The following is a 20,449-nucleotide window of genomic DNA, read 5'->3' as shown; positions in this document are numbered from 1 at the left end:
TATAAAGACGCACATCAGATCAGATTAATGTGACTCAATTTGGAGATATTTTTTGTCTGTTATGATGTCAAAATGTGATGTTCTGAAAATCAGATATCCACCAGTCAAAACCTGCTTTAATCTGAACGAGATTCAAGTGAAGAATAGGCATTACAAACATTATCGTGGCGAACATGCTCGAAAATCTATTGCTTTTGTTCTTCTTATTTCACACTTTTTTATTTTAATGCTGCAAGGTCTGGCATGCCTTTTGATGTTGTTGCGAGCCCGGTGGGCATTCTTCCTGAGGCAATACGGGCTTCACTCCTTAATAAGGATTGATTTTCAAAGGTGTGGTTCATAGTCAGGCGCAGCAGGTCGTCAGCTCCTGCTGCTTGACATCTCCCAGTGGACCTGAACCTCACGCAACCTTGACACCTGACGTTACCTAACGTCATGCACCTTAACCTGTTTCTGTCACCTCTGCTCCATGCAGTTGTATGTACAGGCATCACCGCTGGGAGCAGCTCATGACTAAAACAAATAGAAGTATTCCTGCGAGGGCAGGCCTGTAATTGTTTCACAGTCTGCATACTGTAGTCCCCTGTTACGTGTTGTGCTCCATCTATGTTGACAGACTGATTTATTTACTCTGTGTGTGTGTGTGTGTGTGTGTGTGTGTGTGAGTTAGAGAGAGAGTGCTCATGTGTGTCCATAAGTGGTAGTGTGGCAAAAAAAAAAGTAAAGGAAAAGTAAAGGAAGGTTTTGTGCCTTTGAAAGGGATGAAGGACAACCACTCAATAACACCATCCCTGCAACAAGTAAACATCCAGATGACAGACTTTTAATAGAACAAAGCGCTTCCGTCTTACATCACATAACTTAAAATGTCATCCCCACTGATTGCTTCTCTCACTGCCATCCCTCTCGTTTTCAGGCCCGCTTCCTGCTTCTTCCTCGGGCGAAGCTGTTGCGCCCAGCTCCTTGGCTGACACCAGCTCTATTAGTCGTTCTTGAGAGTTAGTAACTGGAAGGGTGATTTGTGTGGTGTGGCTGCTGGAAACAGTCAGCAGGGGCACTGACTGTCCTGAGCCGAAACAAGGAGAGCCTGTCTTCTGGCTCAGCTTTTTTTTTTTTTTTCCCCTCCCGTTTTTTTTGGCACAGTTGCTCTTTGAAGTGTGAAGTGAAGTGTCCGCCCCATCAAGAACGATCAAAAATGTAAAAATATATATATATATATTAAAAAAAGAAAGAGAAAAGTAATTTGTCAAAAAGTTTTAGGTGTTAAATAAGGAGGTACAACAAAGAGGAGATTCATGAGATTACGTGGAGATGAGCCGATGATGTGCATTGTACGCAGACGGTGTTAAATAGTAATAAAGAGAGACTGCTAAGATGTTTTTTAATGTATTACCATCATCAGTGTTTCCTGGCGATAGATTTGAGGTTCTCAGTAACAACCCCCTGCCTAAAAAATGGGAGAAAATGACACTATCAGATCTATTTTCAGTTACTCAGCTCCATTTAGGTGATTTAGATAGCATACATAAGAATGCCCATCTCTCCAACTGCAGTGGAAACCTTCATCAAATTAGAATTGAAGTGATTATCCAGGGCAGAGCAAAAGGACAAAATCGATAGTTCTTTGTTCGAGGCTAAAATGAAGAATGGGCATTCAGCAGGGCTCTCTCTCTCTATTGCTCCTTTTCTCTCTCTTACACACACACACACACACACACAGAGGCGTGCATGCTCACACACGCTTCTTTGAATTGCGTATTCTGTTCCAACATCCTTGACCGTATCAGCATTAGGCTTGCGTGGTATAGTCTCAAACCTTCTGTCCTGGTTTTTCCCTTCCCTCTTAGGGGAAAAAAAAGCAAAACCTCAAAGGAGAAGCACTTCCTTAGATAATTGCAATTAGTAGTTTTGGCTGGGTGTTTGCAGCGTTGGCCCTGGCCCAGCTCTCTGTGTTGGGTAAGAGTGAGTGGGAGTGTGCCTGTTGGGCATGTTTCCAGCCTCCAGAAAGCCCTATGCCCCCTCGCCTCACATGGGCCCACTGCAGCAGTCAGAGAGCCGCTGAGGGCCTGAGCAGAACTAGAGAAAAGGAACTATGTAAGCGAATAAAGACCAAGAGAAGAGACTTGCTTTCTAGTGGTCAGGTACTGCAATTATACTATAATTGGGCAAAAACAGCAAAATGGAAAAGGTGTTACACCTTTATCCCACTTCTTGAAAGCATGTTACTTCATGGAGAGGCAGAAAGTGGTACATAATAGGGTTGTTATTCCAGGAGAATCTTCAGTGTTATTTCAGTTTTAGCCCATAAACTTACACCAAGTCCTATTAGCGCAAAAAATTATGTTAATGTGTGAGGAGAGGAGAGGAGAGGCAAGACATACAATCGTAGGTGTTTCTATTAATAAGAAACCAATTTAAAAAAAAAAAAAAAAACAAAGCAGGATTTTTCCACCAGCTTTTAGTCCATTAAAGTAAAAATAATATATAACTGGATTTTAAATTATAATAGCCTAAGTTGGCCACTATTTTGTTTACTGGAAGTATTTTTTTAAAAATGCCATAACATAATAGGTTCTGGGAAATGCTCTTCATAGTTTAAAATAGTAAAACAGTGCGTGAATGCAGAGAATTCAAATTATGCTGGAATTGTCCTTTAAATAATGTTTTGTGTTTGTTTTCCTCAGCAAATCCTCTGTGAGCAGCCACTCATGTTTATGTGGAACACAGACTCTCAATCACATTCTTGTGTTTCTCTCTCTCTGTCTTTCTCTCTCTCCCACACACACACACGCACTTTAAACACATACACACACTGCTTCACATAAAGGACTGCAATCCATCAATGTGCTCATTGCTGTCATGAGTAAAGAGACGGAGCTCTAAGCAAGAGTCCTCTAACACAAATTTGATTTACCTCAATTTGCCTCAAACAGTGACATGTGAGCACTAGAAGTGCTAATACAGACTGGCACCTTTTGCTGCCAACAGGCATGTGTCTCTTTAGCTCAGTTTCAAAGCCTGGGCTCATGTTGAAATCTGATTTACTTAAGGATGATATTAGATTATGTAGAGTTTGAAGTTATGAAAATTAACTGTACAATAGAAATATGATGACTTCACATGGGAATACAGCAGATGGTGTGTGTCTGTGTGTTTCCATCACAAAGAAATTGTGAAACATGTGGTTGTGAGGGTTTGAAATGTGTCACAGCGCCTCTATTTTTTCTTTTTTTTAATCAGCCACTTTGCACAGTATACTGCAAACAGATACCAAATCTCTCAATCTTCAAATTCCATCAATCAAGTATAATTAGTTTCAAAAAACAAACTACAACAGATACATTTTCTAACACATAATGAAGCTCTGTACGAAAAATATCCCAACATACAGTTTAAAAAATTGACTGTGATGAGCTACCGTGAGGCATGTGTCTCCCATGAAGGAGTCTGGTTGGAAACATGTTATCAAGTAACTGTACCTTGACATAAAGAGACACATAAATCAATCTAAGGGTTGTTTCTAACATAAAAACCATCTGGCACCTTAATTACACAATAAAACACCTCTTTGCACCACCAAGTCCAATAATGATTCAGGCATGCTTGTCATGCATCAGAGCCATGCTGGAAATGTCAACCTAATGAGTTCAGCTCTCTATATACATGTTTTGTGAACCTGCCCATTTTGGATCTGAATGAATCCAATTACCTTGCTGGTGCTATAGTCCAACCTGTGCTATGTTACTCTGCTGTGTCATGTTGACCATTCTTGACATGCATACCCACTATAATAATGTTACTGCAAACATTTAAGGTTTGTGCCATCAGTTAAAAAAATAAAAATAAAAAACTTTCCCACACAAAATCTGTCTGGTCAACGTCATGTCATGTACTGTTCATTTACAAATTTAGCTTCACCAACTGTCCAGTGCAGAAATGAAAGTGCCACCTGTCACGTCTGGTCCGATATTGGCTATCTCCAGCAATTAAAAACCAGACCAGGAGTGGTGGAGTGCTTGAGAGAGAGGAGGCAAAGTCGAATGTGTAAATTCTCTTTCCAGCACAGACAGTAACACAGAAAACATATAATGTACTGCACACACAGAACATCTACAAAAAATGCAAACCTTTCCTTTCCACTTTTGAGTCTGCCAGTGTGTTGAGAAAACTTTTTGTTGCTCATGACCTTCAAGTAAAAAGTATTCAGCTATTAGTTAGAAACGCTGTGTCCTTGTTTTTCTTTCTTTATTCAGGTGGCCAACCTGGCTTGCTCCATCTCCAACAATGAAGAGGGTGTGAAGTTGGTTCGTATGGCTGCCACCCAAATTGACAGCCTATGTCCACAGGTGAGGACTTAAAAAAAACACTGTCATCCCATAGTAAAACACTCTTTACAAAAGCATTATTAACTCCTATTCAGCTCATAGCAGTATCTTTAGAGACTTTTAGAGATTGGAATAGCTAGAAAGGACAGAGAGAGAATTATAGTTGGTAAACTGGGAGGAAAAGCTATGAATAATGTGTAGGAGGACCTTGTAGTGCTGTTTCTCTGGATGCAAGCAAAGGAGGATGTTAAAATCGATCCGTTGTTTTCAAGGTTAACGGTAGGCCTTATTCACATGGGACCCAAACATAGTAAAGAAGAAGAGAAATGGAGAAGAGAAGGTTGAATTTAAGATTCAGGATCTAATGTGCAGGCCCCACTACACACACCTGCTGAGACCCACTTACTCAAAAAACCATCTCCTGATAGCTTTTGGCAATGCTCAACACAGACAGATTAAAAAACATGATAGATACAGACTTTGTGACTGGGGAAGAGGGAACAAAGAGGTGGTGGAACAAAGGGAGATATTTCCAGCTGTTCTGGGTAGAGTTAACCCCAGTCCCTTATCCTCACACATACAAGCACACACACTCGACAACAACAGCAACAACCTGAGCAGCTGCCATCTCCAGATCATAGTGATCATAGATGTAGTTGTTACATCAGATAAATGTAACTTGGACAACATCTAAAAAGCAAGAAGTGATGAAGAACAGATCATGGTACATCTGGTTAAAGTACACATGCCAGCTGTCATAGTGATATGATTAATACTATACAAGTCTGTTGATACGAAGTCTCAACAGGATTTTGCTAATCTAAAAAGAATAGAATATAGGGACATAATTACTCTGTGCTTAAAAGAGGTATTTTATTCCTATCATTTTAAAATCCTGTGAAGTTTTCTTTTTTTTGGCTTGAAGCCAAATGTTCTATCTTAAACAGATCACACTCTTGAAGTCAAGATACTTGCAGTTTTTTTGAAAAGATAACCTGGCTCTCTTCAAGCCATAAAAATGGTACACTCTTGTAATACATCCATGGGTCCCTGTTCTATATAGCTCTCATGTTATGGCACAGGTGGTACCTGTAGTGTTTTGTTGTTAGACCTAGAGGATTTACTTACCTTTCAGTTGTGCCAGCTGCATAACAGGCAGCAGCATAAACTGTATGCCTTGATTGGCAACAACAAGAAAGGGTGCAGGCCTTATCTGAACCCCAGTGAGCTCATTTACCTTGCTGCTGCCGTTCCACTCGTTCCCCCGCAGTGTCACTCACTCGACTGGGTGGTCAGGCTGGCCCAGTCCCTCTTCTCATATCGCTAACCATGTGCTGAGCACAGCATTATTTTCAGTCCATTTAGGTTAACAGACAGACTCAAACTGAAACTAAAGCAAAAATGGCTTCAGAAAGTATTCAGACCCCTTTGTTTTTTGCACATTTTATTGTGTTGTACATGTAATTTTAAATGGATAAAGTCATTTCTAAAGTTCAAAGTGTTCCCAGGAGCACAGTGGCCTTAATAATTGTGAAATGGAAGAAGTTTGGAACCACCAGCATTCCTCAGGCAAGAAGAGCCCAGGTCAGGGAGGTGACCAAGAAACCAATGGTCACTCTAACAGAGCTTCAGAAGTCCTCTGCAGAGATGGGAAAACGGATGACCATCTCAGCAGCACTTCATCAATCAGGCCTTTATGGTGGAGTGGCTGGACAGAAGCCACTTTGAGTAAAAGGCATATGACAGCCTGCTTGGAGTTTGGCATTTAAGGGACTCTGAGAGCATGAGTAAAAAGATTATCTGATCTGATGAGACAAAAACTGAACTCTTAGGACAGCGCTCTTAACACTATATCTGCCAAACTCTAGGCATTGCTCATCACTTGGCTAATACCATTCTTACAGTGAAGCATGGAGATGGCAGCTTTATACCGTGGAGGTCCTTCTCAGTGGCAGGGATGGGGAGACTGGTCAGAATTGAGGAGAGGATATAATGCAGTTAAATACAGAAAGGGCCTTCAAGAAAACCTGCTTCAGAGTTCACACAACCTGAGGCTGCAGAGATGGTTCACCTTTTACAACAATGACCTGAAGCAAAAAGCCAGGACAATGCTTGCGTGGCTTCGGGACAGTTCTGTGACAGTCATTGAGTGGTGCAGCCAAAGCCCAGACTTAAACCCCAGAGAACGTCTGTGGAGACCGGAAGATGGCAGTTCACATGCACTCCGCCTCCAATCTGACACAGCTTGAGAGGATCTGTCAGGAGGAATGGGATAAACTGCCCAAATCCAGGTGTGCAAAGCTTGTAAAGACTTAGCCATGAAGACTCAGTGCTGTAATTGCTTCCAGAGGGCCACTACAAAGTACTGAATTAATACTTTTGTAAATGTGAGGTTTTGGTTTTTGATTTTTTTATAAATCTGCAAAAAAAAAAAAAAAATCTAAAACCATGTCATTATATACTACTGTGTACTATTAAAGTTAAATCTACAACACAATCAAGTGTGCAAAAAGTGAAGGGGTCTGAATACTTTGTGAAGCCACTGTACTTCACGAATGAGCGTTATCATTTATCATCCATCATGGTCTCAACAAAAAGTTTATGTGCAGAATGCCGCTCTCGTACATTCATAACTCTGCTCTTCTCCTGGCATCTGCCCTGTGACAGGCTCATATTAGATAAGACCCACCTTCCCTGAAGCTTGGCAACCAATCAAAATGACAAAGTGCCCTCCGTGACCGCAACATTCGATGTCAATAAATTCCACGAAAATACCAAAACCAGGAATAAATCGATCCTACTAAGTATCCCTGTGTAGTCAAAGCCTGATATATGTCAATTCCTCTGTTCCATAGACCTCTGATCCTGTCTATAAACTGCTAAAAACACATTAATGAGACACAGTTGGAGGTTATAAACCTTCATTAAGATGAAAATGAATTCTGTCATTTAGTGTGAGTCAATCCCATGAACGTTGTCTTGCTTCCATAAATACTCTCTAGAACATCATGTATTAATCCATAGGTTAAAATAGTCCCCAACAAATGCTTTTTTTACTTTTATTTGCTAAAATCAATAAAAATTACTATATACTGTATGTTTAAAGATTTACATCTTCAGTGGGAATGGGAGGAGTGAGAGATGGACTAATGCATGATTATCATTGTTTTTGACAATAAGAAGTAGGTTGTATTAAGACATACCTCATGATGGAAAGTAGCCCTAAAATAGATGTGTTTTGTTCCAAAGAGGACTCACAAATGGGCACAAATGGGCTTCATGCCAGTAACTCATTGAGTAACAGTTTCTATCTGCACATACACAAACACAGATGCCCGCATGAAGTATTTTAACTTGATGACACTGTTAACACCTCTTACTTGCCAGGTTATCAACGCTGCTCTCACTCTGGCCGCCCGCCCCCAAAGCAAAGTGGCCCAGGACAACATGGACGTTTTCAAGGATCAGTGGGAGAAGCAGGTGCGCATCCTGACCGAGGCTGTGGATGACATCACCTCTGTTGATGACTTCCTTTCCGTGTCAGGTATGTAGCAACACAGCACAAATTTTTCACAGATCATCTGATTTGATAAAATTGGCCTCACGTTCCTAATTTTCACTCACTCAAAGTCAAATCATTCTTTAGCGACTGGTAAGCTTCATACATCGAGTTGAAGAGGTTTCCCTGCGGTGGCTCAATGTGAAAAACAAAATCACAATTTAGATGACAACAAAAAAAGAACTCGCAACATTTTAAAAAAACAAAACAATAGAGCAAATCGGAGAAAAACACAGCAATTCAAGAGTGAAATCAGAAAGCAAAACAATCAGAAAACAAATGGCTGTTTGCTTTGTTTTCATGTATTTGTACCATCTCCCGTTCATTTGACATTTTCTCAGGATTTTATTATATGGGGAAAAAAAAAACGTTTAGCTCTTTACATGGTGTGACAACTCTTCCTCCCAAAGTAAACGTAAATCTATAAAGAGTTTGTTGTCTGGTTACTTAACATTCATTGCGTTCATGGGAGTTGTTCATGTTTTTTTTTATTATTAATAACTGACTTTTACTTGAATCATACAATATTAATTACCACACTGGTACAATATCAAAGAAATGAATGATTTCCTTTTACAAGGAAATGTGATTCTTTTATGTAGAATCCAAACACTATATACATATAATTTCTCTCAACAAGAACCATTCAGTACAATTCACTGTCATTCTTTTTTACCTCTCCCAAGAGAACCACATCCTTGAGGATGTCAACAAATGCGTAATTGCTCTGCAAGAGGGCGATGTGGACACTCTCGACCGAACTGCCGGAGCCATCCGGGGCCGGGCCGCTCGTGTGGTCCACATCATTAACGCTGAGATGGAAAACTACGAACCTGGGGTCTACACTGAGCGTGTGCTGGAGTCCATCAAGCTTCTGTCTGAGACTGGTGAGTGCACTGTACGCAAAGCTGGTGCGACACAAGGAGCTGCAGTTTAATTTATTACAGCGTGAAGATTCATACAGTATCCTTCACCCTTGGACTGTGCTTGCATCAAACATTTCGTTACAAGCCTTTTGGCAAGTGAATCTACTTTCATGAGGAGCAGTCTAAGGCACACATAAACACACACGCTCTCTCTAGCACTTGCATTAGCTTCTCAGTCTACTGAGTGACTTACAGATACAGCTTAATTGCCTGCATGCCCAGCGTCCCACAGTTTCGATCAGTGTCTTGGCTCTGACACAAACCCTGGACACCACCTGTTCACTCCTCTGCCACCCTTGCCTCTCATCCATTTTTCATCTGTTATGTTTTCCTCCATCACTGTGCAGCTGCCGCGTCACAGCACATTTCAGGAGACCTGAGTTTATCCCTGTGGCAGACCAGGGCCAACACGTCTCAATCCCACCTTAAGTGAAGATTGGCACCACCCAAAATTGAATACTTTTCTCAGTATATGGGATGTAAGGGCACAATAGGGATTTGTGTTGTGTTATCTTAGAATATGCTGGGTTAGACAACTAAATATGTCCAAACTTATGATAATTTTGTGTTATAAAGTGAAGAGACCTGTGCAGCTTTTAGATCACCAGAGCACACTAAAAGGATGAGCCAGTATTGACTAGAAAGGAATTTCTTCATTATCCTTTGTAAATATCAAGGTGAGGGCTACATTACACTCATAACTCTTAGAGCTCATAACTCAGAGGCTATGCTTATTTTATCCTTTTTAGTGTGCATCAACAAAACTATCCCGACACGCATGAATGTTGCAATATCACAGAAGCAAGAATGAGAATAGAGGTGATTAACATGTTTAGATTCATACATGAAACAATTATTAATACTGAGACACATTGTATTCTAACTAGCAACTACATCTCTATCTATCAACTAAACTTCAACAGTGAGTGTGGCAGCCAGGAATGCCACTGCCTGATACTGGTGCATAAATGAATTTGGCAAGCCCTGAAACATTAAGCGATCTCTTCAGTGTTCATCAGCATATGCGTAGCATTCCAGCACTTACAGGGAGCATTGAGGGCAGCATGTACTGCAGGTACAGGGGCTGGTATCATCTTTTAACCATCAGCCGAGTCACGCCAGTTCAAATCCATTATTTAGGTTTTTGCAAATATATACACACGGAGCTGTCACTTAGTCATCACCTGCACTGTTTCTAACACTTGATGATGGTAAGTGTAGTAATTTATAAAAGCAGGGTAATATGGAGATGGGAAAATGACCATCACAGCACCCTTTTTTTTTAATACAATACCATCCTTACAACACACAGGTGGTTCAGAAATTGAGTAGCAAACTAGCCTGTGTTTTCTTTTTATTAATGCAGACTTGTTTAAGGTATTACCTTAATGTGTATTGTGTTCAGAAAGAGTCTAAACACAAAGAAAGAAGAAAGAGTCTATTTTCCGGAGGAAAAAAAACATTTTTTTCTGTGTAAAATAGCTCTTCAAATCCCTTACAAGTAGGCGCTAACATGCCTTTAAAAATGTGCCATTATGAAAGGTGGAAAAACAAAAACACAGGATGAAAGGGAAAAAAAGTAATTTAGCAATTACCTGTCCACCAGAATCAAATCAGACCACAATCCCTCTTTCACACTAGCCAAACCCCACCGCTGCCACCCCCATCACCACCCCCATCCTCATTCTATTTTTTCTCCATTCTCGCCCTCCCATCCCTCCCCCAGTTTCTGACTCTCCCATTAGAGCCCATTTAGCGAGGCGGTATATCTATTGTTTCGCTCGTTACTTTCATCTGCCAGGATAATTGAGAGACACAATCAGCTCCCCTCCCTGCTCGATGATAAGTCGCAAACAGCATTAGGTGAGTCACGTGTGTTCACACAGCCATCTGTCTAAGCCCCTCTTTTGGCGCTCAACTCCACCCTAATGGACTACCTACAGTACTAGTTATATGGTATCTTAAGCACACTCTGTGCTATTATTGCATAATTCAGTTTAATTGATTGCAGTAATTAATTGATGCGGTACAGTTGCAATATCATGTGGACACTTAAGGTCAATTTTGTATGACCATAACCTTGTCACATGCTAAGACTATATAATTATGCTGCTGTTCTATTAATCCTCCATGGAGTATAGAGCTTGTTTCTAGAGTCAGCAGAACCCAGAAACATTATGTCAGCATTACTGAGAACAACAAATGGAGAACTGTTGCTGTTGCAGCATCATATCGATTGCCCGCTGATTTTTCTTTATCATCTATTTGCTTTGTGAAGAGTTAACATCATAATGTAAACCCAGTGGTTTAAATGAGAAGTCTGCTACCTGACTACTCTATCCAAAAGAGAGATAAAAGATTCAATAATTAGAGCCTGAGCTTAATAGATTGGGGTATTTGCACAACTTTGACCCAGTGCAAAATGTATCTTCAGGAAATTTAGTACTTTTTCTTACATGTATGTGATGGTTAGCTTTACAGACTGATGCTTTACATTCAAAACTTGCTCTGCAGTGATGTTTTTTTGATTGGCAGTGAGTTCAAACATAGCCAGCAGCTGTCTATATTGATTAGTTTACACCTACACATTAGGATATTGTACTGTACTTGCTAAGGTTTACACTGGAATCTCTAAGGATTACGCTGTTCACTACAGTAGAACATGTTTTAGTAGAAAACATTTCATCTCTAAATGAGGTTTTACTGAAATAAGACATGCACTTCAACTTTCCAATCATTTTTACCTTGTCGACAGGAATAGTAATAGTAACAGTGATGGTCTGCAGATGTCAGGATGCGCACCATTTTCTGCAAATTTAACCTGTGTGCCACATGTTGGAAATGAGCATTACAGCTGGAGTAACATTGTTTTTACAGCTGCTATTTGTGTGTGCGTGTGTATTTGATTTTTTACATTTTACATTTGCAATCTACAAAATGTAAGACTTTTGTTAAGTGGAGCAACTTTCTTCTGAATAATGTGAAGAGTACAGAGTTCACATTGTTCTCAGTGCTAGATTTTATTTGTCCAGTAAAAAAGAACAGGGATGGTGGGATGAAGAGGCCAAAAGAAGAACAGAAGAAAAAAAAATTACCAGTGTGGGTTGAGTGTGGGTCTGTCTTTGGTGCGGAATATTTCAGCCGCAAACTTGAATGGTACATATCTGTTTGTTGGGGTCTTTTTTCCCCAAAAACAACATTTCTGCAAATACCCCAGAACAACACTTGTTTACGTTCAATTTACAAAGCTCTTAGCGGCCATATTAATTATGATGGGAGCAAAGGAGGGAGTAAGGTAGTGGTGTTGTATAGTGTTGCATCGTAAAATTTATTTATTTTTCTACAGTGATTTGTAACAGACAAATGATGCTGGTCTGTCAATGGAGGCAGATAGCATATATACATATGATGTGAACTTGTTGAGTTATTGCTACAGTTGTTAGCTCTGAATAGATGAGAGTTTCTGCAGACAGTTGACACTATTATTCAATTATTTACAACTTCTTCAAGAACTAAGAGTTGATGTTTTACAGCCACAAGCAGAGAGATGTACTGCAGGTGAGTGTGGCATAATTCTGCATTTCTATTCAATGTTTTATTTACTCTAACAAACAGGCAGACGTTTTAACTGTAAAACCTCAAAAACTGAGCTGCACAGTAGGAAAACAGCACCCATCTGCAAGAAACAAGTTCTAAATAGGCTGTTTGGTCTGTAGGTGGTAATAGTGTCCAAAATTCAGCAGCTATGACTCTGCAACTTGTCCGACATTTACCAACAGTTCCCAAAAAAAAATAAAATAAAAAAAAATAAAAAAATGCTGCGTAAACTCCTGCTGATTTACTTCAAAACTCCATTGAGATGCAGCCCCTCCATCCTTTTGAACTCGTGAACCCAAACGCAGCCGTGTCTCCACAGATAAATAGCCGCAGTAGGCCTGTAGCCTGCTTAAACAGGAAGCCTAGCATTGACTTGACAAGAGGATGGATACACCCACAAGCAGCCGATTTTAAGATGGCCGCTTGACTTCACCTTAAGCTCAGGGCTAGGATTATATAGTCTATACACATGCAGCAAATAGGAAAGTCACACAGGCTGTGTGGCCCTAAGGAGGGCTTCTGTCTTAAATTTTAACGAGGTCTCGTGTCCACTCCATTGCAGGTGCTAATTGAGACGTTGAGGCAGGGAACCGGCAACTATGTTAGACCAGCGTTTCATTGGCTCCATATTTCTCTTTGATGAAGGGCTGTTGTGTTTCCCTCTTCCTGTTTCCCTCTTAGTGGTAGTTGGGGGTTTTTAAGGGCTACCATGCACATCTGATCTGGGCCATAAAGCACTTATTGATCCTCGTGAACTTTTGCCTCCCTTTCCCCCTCAGTCCTCGCAGACTTGATGTCTATGTATTTGAACACAGTCAAGGAGAAATCTATAGCTGGGGGAAAGATGATTAAGTGTAGCTGAACAAAGGGAAAAGAATATAGGACCACACACTTTTTAGAGGGTACTGAGTCCAATTAACTAGACTCTACCAAAAAATCAATAGCTGTCACTGAGGATTTCACTAAGCGATTTGAGCAGGGATTTTAGTGGAATTCATTGATGTGGTCCCCATTTTTCCTTTTCTTACTGGTGTGCACGTGTAAAACATTTATCCCGTGCCTGTGTGTGTGTGTGTGTGTGCGTGCACCTGTGTGTGTGTGTGTGTGTGTGTGTGTGTGTGTGTGTGCGCCTTTGAGTCTTTGAGGTGGCTGTTTGAGTTTTGATCGCGCCTGTGTTTATGCCCGCAGCCAGTCCACGCCAATCGCGACCACTTGCCCGTCTTTCTGACAACTGCCACATCAACAAACACCTGACACTTATCACAATTACCTGCCCTTTGACCTTGTCTCAATTCGCCCATCCCTCCTTCTCATATTGAGCGTGGTTAGATTTATGTGCCAGGCCAAATACAGGCAGCCAAGGCACACAACTCTTCTGTGTAAAGCTGAGCCATAGATTCCTGACAGACAGTCTACATATGGGTCTAGGATTGAAGCGTGTCCTTGAGAGGGAGAAAAATCAATAGCCTAATGGGAAAGTGGTTATGCCCTCCACCCCCACACCCCCACCCCCTTCCCTCTTTCCCTCTTTCCTCCTTGAGACACTTTTCTGCCCACTGACTCCCTGTGTTTAAACTAATCTCTTCAAAAAAAAAAGGGAGGGGGGGGCAAATTTTAAAGTCAATCATTAATGTGGTGCCTGGAGAGGGTAGATTAAAAAACTGATATATGGCCTAAGTCAGTGTGCCATTTAGAGAAGCAGGGTGGCGTTGCTCCTTGTTATTACATCGGGGCACAGTAAATGGGATTTAGCCAGGGTTTTGCAGTGAGCAATAACACACATGCTCACGCTGCCACCCACGTGTCATGTCTGTAAATCAGTGGATCAAGTGCACTAAAAAGAGGTGCAGCAGAGGCTGAGAGATAGAAGTAAAGACACTTCAAACTGTCTTCTTTTAAAATAATAGCTCAGAGGACCATACTCTGCAGCTGGCCCTGACTAAAAGCAACTTACCATAAATACTGAGTATTTCTTTTAAAATCTTTAATCAGACTACCCTATCAGTGACATCAGACTCCACTAATATGGGAAGAGAGAAAGCAAATTGTACCTAAGGGGAAGTAAGAAAACTAGTCAGTGCTCCTTTAATACTCAAAATGGCCTCCTGGTACTGCCTTTAGGTGTACAGTGCACAGTTGCTGAGCCAGATGAGTCACTCTAAAAATTTGTATCCATTGTTATAATGATGGGAAAAGAGGTTTTAGCCAGAATGGGAAACAGATGGCAAACTCGTAGCTTGCAAGGAGAGGAGGTAAGGTCTCTTAATCAGTGCGTAAATAGAGGTGGGAGTTAGGAGAGAGTGCTGATGAGGAAATTGCTATGAGAGTAGCTGTGCAGTGTGAGGAGGAAGGTGAAACATTTTAACCAAGGTTAGAGTGTAGGAGAGCAGAGAGGTATGCAGGCTAAAAGCAGGCACATTGAAGTCTTAATCTCACAACCCACAGATTTCTTCTCAAGTAAAAGTTTGATATAATGTTTTTTTTTTTTTTTTTCCACTGGATCTTTGAAACTTTGTTGCTTTTATTGAGTTTAACATTTAACAAAAAAAAAAATTTCAAGACGTCATGTTACATAAAACAGCAAATTCTACAGGAGATGTGTAAATACTTTACAGTAAACCTTCACAGTACAATTCCAACTATATGTACACACGTCATGGCTTCAATTTAATTCCCTCTGGGTTTGGTCGACGCCTTTTTTGTGACCATTAAATACACCTCTATGTTCGCCTTATCTGTCTCCTGTGCTGTGCTGGCCAGTCATCTTACAGTCAGTTTTTAGGACCTTTTTAGCTGAAAATAGCTGATGAGAGCAGTGAGAGTGAACCAATAGTAAAACTGTGGGTCATAAAACCAAAACAATGAGCTGAAAGATTCTGAGTGGGACTGCAGAGGTGATAATTCTCTGTGGGTTCATCACTAAGAGTGACTGCATATATAAAAATGCATGAAAAATACAATACTTCCCATTCATTATAGAAATTGAAAAGAATACATACTGTAGCATAAAATACAAAGACATAATATAGTAATAAAATCGTATATTTATAATAATAATAATATCTAAATATTTGATAATTATAAAGTGATATAAAATGTAATTCTATGTGATATCCAATGAATCCTGTTTCCCATTACATTATATTAGGGCTTAATAAATATAAGATTATTACTCAGCATGTCATTGTAATACTGGGAGTGATAAGCTTTCTGTTCAGATGCAGCAAAACTCTTTCCTTGAAAAACAACACAAATCAAAGTTTTGACACACCCACGCTTTATGATTTCATGCAGTGTTTTTGATTTTACCTCTTATAATATATTGCCTAAATTAAGCTGTCCTCATGTGAAATTGAGGTTTGGGCGTCAGAAATGGAAGGCTGTGCTGTTTGGCGCTGGTTAAACATCACACAGGGGCACGCCATCTCTGCTGTGAGGTTTTTAAGCATTCATTGTACTTCCATAACTTACTCACTTAAACTATGCTTAAGCCTAGGGGGTGAAAAAAATCCATTCCTACATGGTCACATTTAATTCCCTTCATCATTTTTCAACTGGAATGAGTGAAATTGCCCCTTACCATCAGCAACTTTGCTCATTAAGAGCTTGGAGAACATTTAAATATTTCTATTTAAAACGCCTTCCCAGCAATTCCCAAAAGCCTATTTTACGCTCCTCCAGTAAGTGGATTAAACTGAATTAAAAATGAAAAGAAAAAGGGAGAGACTTTTTGTAGTGCCTTTTATGTTTGGTGAAATATAGCTTATGTTTTATATCAGACAAATAAGTATACTGCAGATACACCTTTAGTGCAAGCTGCTAATTGATTTAGCTCACCCCGCATGTAAGAGAGGAAGAAAGTGTGGAGAATAATAATAAAGTCACACAGTTGGCTTTCTGGTGGAGGCTCACCAGCTAGGCTGCCACGCTTTATTTGTCTTTTCCTCTGTTTTTCTTTTTCCTATCCGTCTGTCTAATTTAGACCTGTCTTCTCCTCTAGAAAGGGTGTTATCTACTCTCAAAAAATCCAATCTTTATACATATACAAATTTGTCGCTATTATTTCCAAAGTAGCCAAGACATCTTTTTTATAATATATTCAAAAAGCCAACTCTTTTTCTTTTCCTCTCTTTATATTTCTCCAACTAAAATCATTTCTAGATTTGTATATTTATTATGGATTCCTGGAAATTATCTGTACAGCTGTGGACACTGGAGCACAAGTCACAGGTAATACTGAGGGTTGTAGGCATTTGTTGTCTTTGAAAGGACACCTTTAAATAATGCAGTATATGAAGACCACCTTCTCTGGCTGGGGACTGTCTGTCCAGGTAAACCACAGCTTTTGTTATGATAATTTGCTACAGCACAAGCTTCATATGAAAAAAAAAAAAACACATTATTAAACTCTGCATTCAATTATCGTGACTCAACAGGAGATTACGTAGAAAGGTAGCCAGCTAAAAATTCAGACATTCAGTCCGTATTCTTGAATATTGAATAATGTCTATTCACATTCAGCACAATTCATTTAAACACACAAAGAGCATAAAGCTCTTCCATCAGGTCTGGCCAATTGATACTGACAACAAAACCAACCATTTTTATGGTCAATAGGGACTTTTCTTTTGTTGCTTGGCTTTTGTTCGGCTCAAAAGACTTTGATGAATTTGTTTCCCTTCATCGGCATTGTGAGTTGACAGGCTGAGCTTGCAAGTCAGCGTCCTTGTACTGTAACACTGACGCACGCACAGGCGTCTCCTCACACACATACACTTCCACACGCCACACGCCAGCACGCACGCTAACAGATCTGTAACAGACAGGCCAATCTTCCTGTTGGGTAAGCCAAGGTGAAACAGCTAATTGGCGTGCAACGAGCAGGCGGCTTACGCTGAGGTTTAGGGGTGACATCTCCCCTTTTCCTGAAGTGCGCAAGTGAGCAGAGAGTCGTGGGGTGGGGGGCTGCTGCTGCTATCAAACTTCAGATGAAAAGGTTGTGATCGAGTCCTCGGCTGGAGATACTACACATAAATAACTGCACTCTCACCATGCCGCTCTCCCTTTTCTGATTCGTAAGTTCTCATTCATTCTGGAAAGATGGATTACTAACAAATGTGATAAACCTGACTCTCCTGTCTGTCTTTTGTTCTCCCTCTCTCCACCTCTCTGTTCCTCCCTTTGCAGTCATGCCCCGTTTTGCTGAACAAGTGGAGGTAGCTATCGAGGCGCTGAGCACGAACCCCCCACAGCCCTTTGAGGAAAACGAGTTCATCGACGCGTCCCGTTTGGTGTACGACGGCGTCCGTGACATCAGGAAAGCTGTCCTCATGATAAGGGTATGTCCATTACCTCCTGTACAAAAACAAAACTGCAACATTTACTGAGAGACTCTGAAATGATTTAAATGAATGAATGTGTTTGGAAGTTCTGGCCAAGGCCAAGCGCACTGATTTATTTCAGGCTTCCTCCAAATATTCAGTATTTCCTGAATACAGGCATATAGATAATTTGTTAATTTCCTAGTGTTGCTGAATAGTGAGTCAGTGTGTCTGTATTATAATGACAGACACTCCATGTATCAGTGTCTTTTTCCTGTCTAAATTAGTAATTTGAAATGTTTCAAACCAAAGCATTTATTCATAAAAATCTAAGAATTAAATTTCTCGTGTCACTGGATTCAGTGCTTTGCTAACTTCACCATGACTCATGAGACAAATTTGTCATACTCACAGACACCTCTCCAGTTTGTTTTTTTGTTTTTTTCCCCTCTTCATTCTCAATTTAGCTAGACACCTCTGTGGGACATTGTTGGTAGAGCAAACTGTGCTGCTGGCTATCATAGATGAGTGTGGATGTTCTCTGACAAAAATATGTCTGCCCTAAGGATGGGGAAAACTATAATTGAAATCTAAAATTCAACAGTATTCCCCATTTGAGATGTCGCACCTGTCACATGATCTGTTTTATAAAGCCGGCAGAGCATTCTCCAGCATGTCACGACAAGAATGCTGCATAATAGCACACTACCAGCAGCTCTGCCCGCCTCACGTACCCACTCTGATGCTATAGTATCTGCATTTTTCACCCGAACTGGCCCTTCTCTCTTCACCATGTAATTCATTTATTCAACTTTATGCAGGCTGGAAGGTTTCCCAGTGCAGCTCTGGAAAAAATCTAATTATGGAAAATAATTTGATGTTGGTAAATAATGTAAAACAGGCAGCTTTGAACTGCCCGGGACCAGCTGGCTTCATAATCCCATCCAAGTTCAATTACTTTCTGAGGAAACAACTTGGAAGATCCTTGCTTTCTCTGTTGTCTAACTCCATAATATAAATAGCAAATGTTGGTGCCACATGTAATACATTTTTATGTGTCTATGTTATTTTTCTCCCACTTAAGCTGAGTAATGGCTCCTTTAGAATTTTTACAACACAGATCTTATGAGTAGTCCATGGAATAAGAAACCAATTCTCCACAGTGTTTAAAAATTGAGGCAGGTCTTGAGACGAGTGAAAAGTTATAATGAAAGTTCTCAAAAACTGAGTTTCGCCCTGGCCCATATGTACCCACGTACTCCTCCACACACACGCAGCAGAGCAGTGCAATGGAGTACCAACCACTGGAATGGACCAGGTATGAAACTGGGCAGTGGTTGGAGACTGACAGCTGTAATACAACCAATGTTTACTCTCTTTCCCATTCTCAACAAACTGACCTACAGCCTGTCTAACACAGAGAGTTCAACTTTTACAACTTAAAGCAGCACCACACTAAAAAAAAAAGAAAAAGAGAAAAGAAAAAAAACAAAAATGCCAGGGCCTGCAATGGTACCTGAAGCATGTTGTTTCAGGTACCTGTGACACAATCTGAAAGGGCTGGTTTTAATAATAGATCCTCAAGTTCAAAGGCTTAGCAGATACCATAGCAGTACACAGGGGTTTATAACACTGTAAGCGGGATTTTCAGTCTATCACTCTGAAAAGTTATCACAAGAACAACAATGTAATCCTCCAATGGGATGATCACAAGGTAAACCACAGAATTTACTAGGGTCACTTTTTTCCGAAACAACGTGTGCTTTTGCTGGAGCTGTACCACACAGTGACCTCATTAAACTGAGTGAGAGGGCTGTCTTTGTGTTACCTTTTGTGTACCTAAAGAGTAACTCCATACAAGATTTTGGATGGAGGAAAAACATATGGCGCCAGCCTCTATGGGCTGAATGTTTCTTGAACTTTTGACCACACCCAACATGTGATGTAGCATGGTACTACGGTGTTTCATCACATGCTAAATATGATAAATCTCTGCTGCGCAGGGTGTGGAATGAGCAGACTATCCTTAAGATATGTCTCTGTCACACAGAGCTGGATAACATCTGGTTCTGTTACCCTGGATTTTGGGATCCAATCCATAAATGCATTCACATTAACAGAGAAAAGGTAGTCACAAGCAGATAACCATATGCATCATCAATAAATCAAGTGTACTGTATTTAATTTGAGATTAGATAATTATTTCCAATGAGGAAAATAACGTGATTTAGTGGGGCAAAATAGGAACACAGGCACATAGCTAGCAAAATTCAAATAATAATAGTAAATCAAACTGTATACTAAAGAAATGATCAACATGTTCAGTTGAATGAACAGGTTTTCTGTTTGTCTTTTATACCAAATAAAGTAAAACAGTAAAACAGGGCATTATATAAGTGCAAAAAATTGGTATTCCTGCTAATGCGGATGAATAAAAACCCCTGAATAAAATAATGCCTAATGAAGCTCCATGTGGTCTCAACATTGCGTGAATTAATTATTAGGAGCTAATCAGTGTGTGGATGGTCTTCCCATATTTTTCCAGCTCATCATTAAGGCACACTGGGCATCTCTTTTATTTTTATTCATACAGTCCTTATCTCATTGAGTTTGTCTGAAGAGTTTATGTTCAGCAGGTACAGGATATCAGAGTTGGGAATACAACGAAGGAAATTCAGCACAATTACTAGCCTATACGCAACAGTAAATTTCATTCATTAT

The 20,449-nt window shown here is 40.2% G+C and overlaps 1 protein-coding gene across 1 annotated transcript in view; it reads left to right on the top strand.

Moving 5' to 3' along the window:
• ctnna2 (catenin (cadherin-associated protein), alpha 2) overlaps window positions 1-20,449 on the top strand; it is a 296,082-nt gene that overhangs the window by 254,164 nt on the left and 21,469 nt on the right. Inside the window, exons 10-13 of the mRNA XM_018695805.2 lie at window positions 4,254-4,346; window positions 7,713-7,869; window positions 8,571-8,771; window positions 17,595-17,746. Of these exons, the coding sequence (XP_018551321.1) occupies window positions 4,254-4,346; window positions 7,713-7,869; window positions 8,571-8,771; window positions 17,595-17,746 (603 nt within the window). The remainder of the gene's footprint in view (window positions 1-4,253; window positions 4,347-7,712; window positions 7,870-8,570; window positions 8,772-17,594; window positions 17,747-20,449) is intronic.

Source organism: Lates calcarifer, linkage group LG5, assembly GCF_001640805.2.
Source record: "Lates calcarifer isolate ASB-BC8 linkage group LG5, TLL_Latcal_v3, whole genome shotgun sequence".
In the NCBI taxonomy this organism is placed as follows: Eukaryota; Metazoa; Chordata; class Actinopteri; family Centropomidae; genus Lates; species Lates calcarifer.
This window is presented reverse-complemented; position numbering and strand designations above follow the sequence as displayed.